The sequence below is a fragment of the Dermacentor albipictus genome, chromosome 7 (genome assembly GCF_038994185.2).
Source record: "Dermacentor albipictus isolate Rhodes 1998 colony chromosome 7, USDA_Dalb.pri_finalv2, whole genome shotgun sequence".
In the NCBI taxonomy this organism is placed as follows: domain Eukaryota; kingdom Metazoa; phylum Arthropoda; class Arachnida; order Ixodida; family Ixodidae; genus Dermacentor; species Dermacentor albipictus.
Window position 1 is genome coordinate 75,262,153 of NC_091827.1, and position 10,544 is coordinate 75,272,696.

At 49.6% G+C, this 10,544-nt stretch overlaps 1 protein-coding gene across 1 annotated transcript; it reads right to left on the bottom strand.

Moving 5' to 3' along the window:
- Positions 1–437: 437 nt before the first annotated feature.
- On the bottom strand, positions 438–3,709 carry LOC139047848 (putative nuclease HARBI1). Its single transcript, XM_070521988.1, has 3 exons — positions 3,620–3,709; positions 1,752–2,106; positions 438–943 (listed from the first exon to the last, which is right to left on the bottom strand). The coding sequence occupies exons 1-3, from the start codon at positions 3,707–3,709 to the stop codon at positions 438–440; spliced, it is 951 nt and encodes a 316-aa protein (XP_070378089.1).
- Between the last annotated feature and the right edge of the window lie 6,835 nt (positions 3,710–10,544).

Genomic DNA, 10,544 nt, shown 5'->3' on the forward strand with positions numbered 1-10,544 from the left:
TGGGAGCTTCTCTGCGACGAATAGAAAGCGAGTAGACAGGCGCTTATGTCCATCAACGCTTAAGGGAACACAGAACTCTCACCGATACGAATAGAAATAATTATGACAACTGCAGGCTACATGCATGGCACGCAGGGCATCTAGGTGACGACAGCAGCAACATGCAAATCATGGCAGACCCTTTGAAAATACACTTATTTTTAGCTTGCTTTCAATCTTATATGTCGCCACTAAACATACTGTTTCACTTAGTATAAATGCAGGCCTTAAATAACTGTTCACTACACAACTTTTACATTCCTTGACAAGTCATGAATGCTTTGCATTACATAAACATCAACCACAACTTAGCATGGGAAATCTGTCTGCAATTTGACAGCCTGAAATGCACAATGCAATTTTTTGGCATATGTTATGCTACAACTGTGGGCATGCACCTAGCGATGCTGACGCTGCTGTTGACGTCGCAGCTGCCGCCGAACACTTCTCAGGTAATGTATGTGCTGCCCACGGGTTGTTCCAAACATGCCAATCACAGAGTCACGGACAGCCCGGCCACTCAAATAATTCATCCTCGACCCTGTGTTTCGGGGCAGACCTTGCGGAATGGGGTCGCCATTACCGCACAGCTCAGTACTGCTGCTGCTGCTGCTGTCGTCGTCATCGCTGTCATCATCGCCCGAGTCTATGTTGCCCTCAGAAAGGCGAAGGTTGTGCAACACAGCACATGCCGCGACAATGTTGGCTGCACGTTCCGGCTCGTAGAGGAGGGTGCGATATCGCTGAAGACAGCGGAAACGGCTCTTTAAGAGCCCAATGCACCTCTCCACTACGGAACGCATGGCGCCATGTGCTGTGTTGTACTGCCCCTCGGCTGTCTGCGCTGGAGGATAGCCAGGAACTGGGGTCAGGAGCCACGGCTCCAAGGGGTAGCCACTGTCACCTGCACGAAAATGGAAATAGTACATTGGGTACTCCTCTGACGAGAGGCAAGTTGCAAACTTAGGAAGTCTACAGCAGGCTTCAGAGGTGAATCCCAAGTAAAAGCATGAGTTGAGCATGTCCATACCCGACACAAACGGTTAACAAATTTACAAGTGCACTACTCGGTGCCTGCCACAAGCAGAAGAAATCAACACTTGTTGGTACTATCAATGACAGTAGTAGCAGTAGCAGCACTAATGTTTGTTCATTTCTTCTGCTTCTGGCAGGCACTGGGTGTAGTACCAGCACTAATACGTATTGCTTTCATCTGCTCCTTGCAAGCACATAATGTGCTTGTAACTTAACCCTTCGAACATTGAGAATGGTGGCAGTCACAATGGTGACAATGGTGACTTCATTTTTTTTTTACTCCCGACCTATGTGCTTGTAATTTGGTTAAAACTTTGGGTTGGAGCGGACACGGCGTTCTGCGCTACTGAAGCGTGACTGCGCCAAAAACGGTGTTCTGCCTCACCGAGGAGGTATTCTCTGGGATTCACAATGCGGCCCGCTTGAAACCGTCGGCGCAGCCATGTCGTGCGCCAAACAAAAGCATCGTGGTCCGACCCCGGTCGCAGAGGGTCCACGGCCAAGATTTTCATGTCCGCATCGCAGATCCGGTAAAACGTAAACAGAGAAAGTGCCCGATGACATGAGCAACATAACTGTCAAAAAGGATCGGCACCAGAAAACGTGAGGTTTACTTACGAACATGCAGTTGAGGGCGTAGTTTCCCTTACGGCACATGAACGCAGCCTTGCGCTCACCCTTCGGTGCGACAATAGCTACGAGGCTGCCGTCGACGCATCCTATGACGCCGGGGATAGCAACGCGCCGAAGAAAACCTTCCTTCACGGCTGCCTTTTCCTCGGCGGTCTTAGGAAAATGCACCCACTTGTTGCGCGCCCCGGCGTTCACAACGGCCTCTGCCACCCATCGCACGCACTCGCTCACTGTCGACTGCGACACACGAATCGTCTCCTCGCTCCCAACGGACGCTTGGAAGCTCCCAGTGGCAAAGAAGCGCAGCGCACACAACACCTTCCGCTCCACCGACAGTCCCGTCGCTCGCTCCGCTTCTAGTTCCCCCGCCAGTTCCTCGTACAACAACGGCACCGTTCCCTTCGAGAATCGCAAGAAGACGCAAGAAGAGATGCAAAGAGACGCAAGAAGAACGCACCACACGACACGAGAAGCGTCGTAACGAAGATGCGGTTAGAAGTCGTGCAACGTCCCGGAATGCCTCTTCAACTTCCGAAGAGGCCGCTTAGAGTTCTCGAGAGCGTCGAAATGAGACGGTGCGTAGACGTTACCTAGCCGTTACCTAGCCTAGTCATTACCTGTCTTGTCGTGTTTATATAGTAGAGCTAAACTAAACGCTTAACCACAAACACCACAAGCGTAGCCATGCATCTCTTGCTTTCGCAGTTCAACTTGGTTTAACCAGAGCTAAACCACAGGCAGTTTGCTTCCAAGTGAAGATCGGCGTCGACATTGTGTATTTTTTTACAACTCTCAAAAAGCGCGTTATTGCAAAACATTACCTTCGACGTTGCATTTATGTTCTTTAAGGGCTTTGCATCAAAGTTTTGAGCTAAGAGACATTGGCTGCTGCTGAAGTCCTTCAAGAAAAAGTTATGGTTTTGTGGTTAATTGTACAATGACGAAGTATTTGTTAGAAAACTATAGGTGTTACCAGAGAGACTGCTGTGGTTATGAGCGAGAACATGTTGGCCCATGCCTGCGTCCTTCGGCTCCTACGACTACGCAGTTGCTTTTTGCAGTTTCGTTGTCTCTTGCCGATGCCAACTGAAATAGAGCACTTCTACAACGAACGCCTTTACCACTGAATGACCTGTATAACGAATTACCTGCTCCGTCCATGTTGTTGTGTGAGCTATTTAACAAAGGATTTTGAAAGCACCAAGCACTCTTTATAAAGACGTTCCACTATATTATGCTTGTTTGACGCGACAGGAACCTACACGTCACCTCTCACGTGTGTGTGCTCTGGCTCCAGTTCGGCCACTAGATTTAATGGCTTTTTTTTTCTTGCGTCATGAGCGGGAGCGTGTCAGTTTGACACATTCTCCCTTTGCAGCAGCTGACGCTTTTGGACGCTGTGTTAGCACACCTTCAGGCTCGGCTCTCATTCCGCAGTCTCTTTCTCGTAGAAGAACGCTACAAGACGCTGCGAGACATTGTAGCGCCTTCGGATCCGGCCCGAAGACGGTACCGTACACATTAACGTAGGAGTGTACTTATTCTTGTAAATTAATCAAGAGCACAAAAAGAAAATCATGAACGATGTATGAAAAATCTACAAAATACATACCGCGGAATATATATATATCCATGTTTGGCCGCTGGCTGTGCGCACTGAGTTTGTGCCCCAGGGCCCTATGGACAGCTGCCGCTCTTCAATGAACCTATTTTGACGTCTATTTGGGTAACTGCAAGCATCACAACGACCTCGCACCTACACGGTGACATTCATGCAATATGGTTTTAAAGCGAAAGCTTTATTACTTCAGCCAGCGAGCCATTTCGGATCGTCGCGCCTTATGCAATATGCCGTAGCCGACGAACGACCTTGAGCCGCCGTTGCCTAGCAACGCCACAGCCGCGCTCCAACAGATGGCGCCGCCATCGAAGCCGCTGCCGTCGCCGCTCGCTCCACCAGATGTGCTCCACTGAGGTTGATGGAGCGGAGGTGCCGCCTCATGGGGGTACATATATATACATATATATATACATACATATACGTGTATATATATATATATATATATATATATATATATATATATATATATATATATATATATATATATATATATATATTCTGAGCATTTTTCATACGCTTCATATTCTCACCTGTACATACTCATCATCACCGTTTTGGGGCCTGGTGGTGGGGCTCTCACTCGAGAGAATAAAGAGGAGACTGGCTGCCTAAACCACGTTTCACAAGTGGTGGAGTGTGTTGTCCGGTTCCTTCGCCCTCTCGCTCCAGGTCTCTCTCCAGCCTCACCTACGCTACATCCCTGGAGCTCCGCTCGGGTCGCCGCCTCTACCAACTGCACTCAACCATGTCGCAAGATCAGCAGACCAGTACCACAACATCCACCTTGCCTACCCCTGCGGGAACTCCTTCTTGGACAATCACCACCCCTGAGAAGGATCCACCGGTATTTGCTGGGCTAGGCGACGACGTTGAAGACTGGTTGGGGCTATACGAGCTCGTGAGTGACTTTAACCACTGGAACGAATCAGCAAAACTTGCACACGTCGTCTTCTACCTAACCGGAGTTGCGAAAACTTGGTGTTCCAATCATGAGCTCGATTTGGTCAACTGGAGCATCTTTAAACACTATCTACGCCAGATTTTCGCGAACTCGTCTGTCCGCTCCGATATCGCTAAGAAGCTTGCTGAGCGTGTACAGCACTCAGGCGAGTCCTACACTTCGTACATAGAGGACGTTCTCGCCCTCTGCCGCCGCGTGAACACCTCGATGGCAGAGAGTGACCGTGTACGCCACCTGCTCAAGGGTATTGGAAATGCGGCATTCAATGCTCTTGTAGTGCTGAATCCCACTACCATCGCCGACATCATCACTACGTGTCAGCGTCTCGATGACCTTCATATGCTCCGCTTACGCCCTGATACATCTGATTTCCAGGCGTCCAACGACAGCGAGCTACGTGCTTTGATTCGCTCCATCATCTGTGAGGAACTGCATGCCAAAGCTTCGTCAAACCATCCTGAGGTCCATCTGACGCCCCCTGGTCGCGGCCTACGCCATATCGTGAGGAAAGAGATAGCTGCCGTGACCTGCCCGCAAATCACGACCCCGCACCCTTTCCATACGCCAACGTACGCTCAGGTTGCCTCTATAGCACCACCCCCCCAGCAGCCACAACAGGCACCTGCACCGCACATGTCCCTGAATCATATCACTGCAAGACCATCGCCTGTTTCATCTTATAACGCATGGAGCCCACCTCGACCAGTTTGTTACTACTGCGGCATCCATGGCCAAATGTTCAGGTTTTGCCGACGCCGTCAGCAAGATGAAAGACGTGGCTATGACGGCTTTGAAAGGGATCAGTTTTCTGGCCCTGTACCACGACGTCGGCGTTCTGACTGCGATTATTATCCACGACGTTCCCCATCTCCACAGGACTTCAACACTGCCGGTTCATTGCGTTTCCCGCGTCGTCGCTCTCCATCACCAATGCGGCACTCTTCCTCCCCTCTACGGCCGGCTACTTCGTCCTCCGATCACCACCCGGAAACCTAAATGGTGCAGCTTCAGGAGGGAAAGCTGCATCTTTTGGACAACGTGAAACTCCTCCGGAGCACCCGTCAAATGTACTTTTGGTGCGTGTTGAAGATGTCCGAATCGAAGCCTTGGTTGACACAGGTGCATCGCTTTCCGTTATTAGTGCTGACTTGTGTTCTCGATTGCGAAAAGTGAAGACATCGTATAATGGCCCTCCCCTTCGTTGTGCTAATGCCGTTCATGTTCAGCCCTCCAGTGTTTGCACTGCGCGCGTTTTCATTGATGGTATCCTCCACCACATTCAGTTCGTCATGCTACCTTCGTGCACTTACGCGATGATTTTGGGATGGGACTTCCTGTCCTCCGCCTCAGTTTTCATCTCTTGCCGTCAGCGAACTATTCATATGACGGACACTGAATCTTCGTCCGCTGTCAATGACCATAGCCAGCGCTTGGTCACGTCTACCGACTGTTTCATTCCCGCGGGCAATGAGCATATTCTGACGCTGACTTCCGACAGTATTATTAATGGCGATGTGTTCCTTGCACCGAGCGGTTACTGCATTTCTGGTGGGCTTAGCCTTACTCCTAGCCTAGTTCGGTTTCAGGACGGTAGAGCGTTAGTCGCTGTTCATAACCCTACTTATTCGCTAGTTGTGTTCTCCCAGGGCTCTACTCTGACACGCTTTACTGACACCGAACCTCTTTCGCTGGTACCGCTTCACACCGAATCACCACCTTTGTCTACCACAACTGATTATCACACTGCTGCCGCTGCTTTAACGGCCGCGATAAATCCCGATTTGACCGCTGCGCAGAAAGAAAACCTTCTGGCACTCCTGCACAAACACATAGCCTTATTTGACGTCCACTCCTAGCTTCTGGGGCGCGCTTCCGTTGCAGTACATCGCATAGAAACCGAAGGCAGTTCGGTTGTACGCCGCCGCCCGTATCGCGTATCTTCCGCAGAACGGAAAATCATTGAGGATAACGTTGATGACATGCTCAAAAGAGACATCATTCGGCCATCCTCCAATTCTTGGTCGTCTCCTGTCGTGCTGGTTCGCAAGAAAGACGGCTCTGTGCGGTTCTGCGTCGATTATCGAGCCCTTAATAAGATCACGCGCAAATACGTATATGCGATGCCAAGAATTGACGATGCCATTGACTCCCTCCAGGGTGCAGAATATTTCTCTAGTCTAGACCTCCGATCCGGATACTGGCAAATCCCCATGCACGAAGCGGACAAGGACAAGACAGCCTTTGCAACACCAGACGGACTTTATGAGTTCAACGTCATGCCATTTGGTTTATGTAATGCCACTGCAACATTTGAACGCGTGATCGACACAGTTTTACGTGGCCTTAAGTGGAAGAGCTGTCTGTGCTATTTAGATGACATCGTTCTTTTTTCTACAACTTTTCGTCAGCACCTTCAGCGCTCGGACGAAGTTTTCACATGCATTTCCAACGCTAGACTCCAACTCAACACAAAGAAATGCTATTTTGCCAGAAAGAACATCAAAGTGTTGGGCCATCTTATCAGCAAAGATGGCGTTCGACCAGATCCCGAAAAGGTTGCTGCCGTGCTTCGCTTCCCTCGCCCTGAAAATCAAAAGCAATTAAGAAGTTTCTTGGGCCTGGCATCCTACTTCCGCCGCTTCATCAGTCATTTTGCGGCCGTGGCGTCGCAGCTACACAAGTTGCTCACGTCGGGCACTGCTTTCCCTTGGACAGATGAATGCGAACTTTCTTTTCAAGCCCTCAAGCAGGCATTAACCACCGACCCTGTCCTCTGTCACTTCGATGAGAACGCACCAACTTGCTTGCACACCGACGCTAGTGGCCATGGGATCGGTGCTGTACTTTTACAGCGTGATACCACCTCACGAGAGAGAGCTGTTGCCTATGCCAGTCGCGCACTAACACCTGCCGAAAAGAATTACTCGATCACAGAACAGGAATGCCTCGCAATAGTTTGGGCGATCCAAAAATTTCGACCATATCTTTACGGACGCCACTTCACGGTCATAACCGACCACCACGCCTTATGCTGGTTGTCGTCAATCAAAAATTTGTCCGGACGACTTGGTCGCTTGGTGGAACGTCTACAAGAGTACGATTTTCACGTTGTCTACAAGCCTGTGAAAAAGCATCAAGATGCCGACGCTCTCTCTCGCTGCCCGCTGCCACTATTAGCTTCGAGTACACCTCCCCATTGCTCGCCACTTGATAATGAGACTACGTCATCACTCCCGTTATTACCGTTATTATTTCTATCGGTTACTGGCACGTTATCTTCCAATCGCGTCACTCACCTCGCTTCGTGTCAACGTTCTGACCCCTACTGCAACAGCATCATCCAACGCCTGTGCGGAACTACATCTGCACCAAATGCCAGATTACGTCGACAACTGCGACTATTTAAGCTTGACAACGGTGTGCTGTACCGCTACATATACAACTCCGACGGAAACCGCTGGGTACCTATTCTTCCACGTTCGATGCGCACACAAGCCCTTGAAGCCTTGCACGACGACCCATCTGCTGGCCATTTGGGATTCCACAAAACATACCACCGCGTTAGGAGCCGTTTCTTTTGGCCAGGCATGTCTACCTTTGTGGCCAAGTACGTCGCTTCTTGCGTTCAGTGTCAATGGCGGAAACGACCGACTTCGCCTCCTGCTGGGCTTTTACAGCCCATTCCATGTCCCGAGACAGCGTTTGCCATCGTTGGGATAGACCTAGTCCGCCCTCTCCTCATAACGCCAGCGGGTCATCGATGGGTCGTGACAGCTGTTGACCAGCTCGCACGTTACGCAGAGACCGCTCCTCTACGCTCTAGTTCGGCCTCCGACGTTGCCACCTTCTTTCTAGATGCCACTGTGCTGCGCCATGGTGCACCTCATGTACGGCTAAGCGACCGCGGCAAGACTTCCATGTCGACAATGCTAGCAGAAGTACTCGGAGCTTGTGGCGCAGTTCATAAGACAACATCCGCATATCACCCACAAACAATCGGCTTAACCGAGCGATTTCATCGCACACTAATAGATATGATATCAATGTATATCGGGCCAAACCATGACAATTGAGACAAATTTTTACCTTTCGTGAATTTTGCTCACAACACCGCTATCCAACGAACTACGGTATACTCACCTTTCTACCTAGTTTACGGCCGTTCACCGACATTCACCATCGACGCCGCTTTCTTCAATGCCCCAACTAACACCTCGGCCAGTATACCCGAACAGTTCGTCTCGAGACTTGAGGAATGCCGTCAACGTGCTCGCTTCAACACAGAAGTCAGTCAGCTAGTAGTCGTTACCTAGCCTAGTCGTTACCTGTCTTGTCGTGCCTGTATAGTAGAGCTAAATGAAATGCTTAACCACAAACACCACAAGCGTACCCATGCATGTCTTGCTTTCGCAGTTCAACTAAGTTTAACCAGAGCTAAACCACAGGCAATTTTCTTCCAAGTGAGGATCGGCGTCGACATTGTGTATTTTTTTGCAACTCTCAAAAAGCGCGTTATTGCAAAACATTACCTTCGACGTTGCATTTATGTTCTTTAAGGGCTTTGCATCAAAGTTTTGAGCTAAGAGACATTGGCTGCTGCTGAAGTTGCTAAAGAAAAAGTTGCGATTTTCTCGTTAATTATACAATGACGAAGTATTTGTTAGAAAACTAGAGGTGTTACCAGAGAGACTGCTGTGGTTATGAGCGAGAACATGTTGGCCCATGCCTGTGGCCTTCGGCTCCCACGACTACGCAGTTGCATTCTCGAGCTTTGTTCTCTCTTGCCGATGCCAATTGAAATCGAGCACTTCTGCAACGAACGCCTTTACCACTGAATTACCTGTATAACGAAGAGATCGTTCCGTCCATGTTCTTGTGTGAGCTGTTTAACAAAGGATTTTGAAAGCACCAAGCACTCTATATAAAGACGTTCCACTATATTATGCTTGTTTGACGCGACAGGAACCTACACGTCACCTCTCACCTATGTGCGCTCTGGCTTCAGTTCGGCCACTAGATTTAATCGCTTTTTTCTCTTGCGTCATGAGCGGGAGCGTGTCAGTTTGTCACATTCTCCCTTTGCAGCAGCTAACGCTTTTGGACGCTGTGTTAGCCCACCTTCAGGCTCGGCTCTCATTCCGCAGTCCCTTTCTCGTAGAAGAACACTACAAGACCGTGCGAGACAATGTACCGCCTTCGGATTCGGCCCGAAGGCGGTACTGTACACATTAACATTGGAGTGTACTTAATCTTGTGTATAAATCAAGACCACAAAAAGAAATCATGGACGATGTATGAAAAATCTACAAAATACATACCGCTGAATATTTATATATCCATGTTTGGCCGCTGGCTGAGCGCCACTGGGTTTGTGCCCCAGGGCCCAGTCGACAGCTGCCGCTCTTCAATGAACATATTTTGACGTCTATTCGGGTAACTACAAGTATCACAAGGACCTCGCACCTACACGGTGACATTCACGCAAAATGGCTTTAAAGCGAAAGCTGTATTACTTCAGCCAGCGAGCCATTTCGGCTCGTCGCGCCGTATGCCGTATGCCATATGCCAAGGTGACGAACGGCCTTGAGCCGCCATTGCCTAGCAACGCCACAGCCGTGCTCCAACAGATGGCGCCGCCGTCGAAGCCGCTGCCGTCGCCGCTCGCTCCACCAGATGTGCTCCACTGAGGCTGAGAGAGAGGAGGTGCCGCCTCGTGGGGTATATATATATGCTTCACCTTAGTCTATGTAGTAGTTTTGGCACGCGCGATAGAGACGCAAGAACGCGCCACGCGACACCAGAGGCGTCGTAACGAAGATGCGGCTAGAAGTCGTGCAAGGTCCCGGAGTGACCCTTCAACTGCGGAAGAGGCCGCTTAGAATTTTCGAGAGCATCGGAATGAGACGCTGCGTAGACGTTACCTAGTCGTTACCTAGCAAAGTCATTACCTGTCTTGTCGTGTTTATATAGTAGAGCTAAACTAAACGCTTAACCACAAACACCACAAGCGTAGCCATGCATCTCTTGCTTTCGCAGTTCAACTTGGTTTAACGAGACCTAAACCACAGGCAATTTTTCTTCCAAGTGAGGATCGGCGTCGACATTGTGTATTTTTTTCACAACTCTCAAAAAGCGCGTTATTGCAAAACATTACCTTCGGTGTTGCATTTATATTCTTTAAGGGCTTTGCATCAAAGTTTTGAGCTAAGAGACATTGGCTGCTGCTGAAGTTGTTGAAGAAGAATTTATAATTTT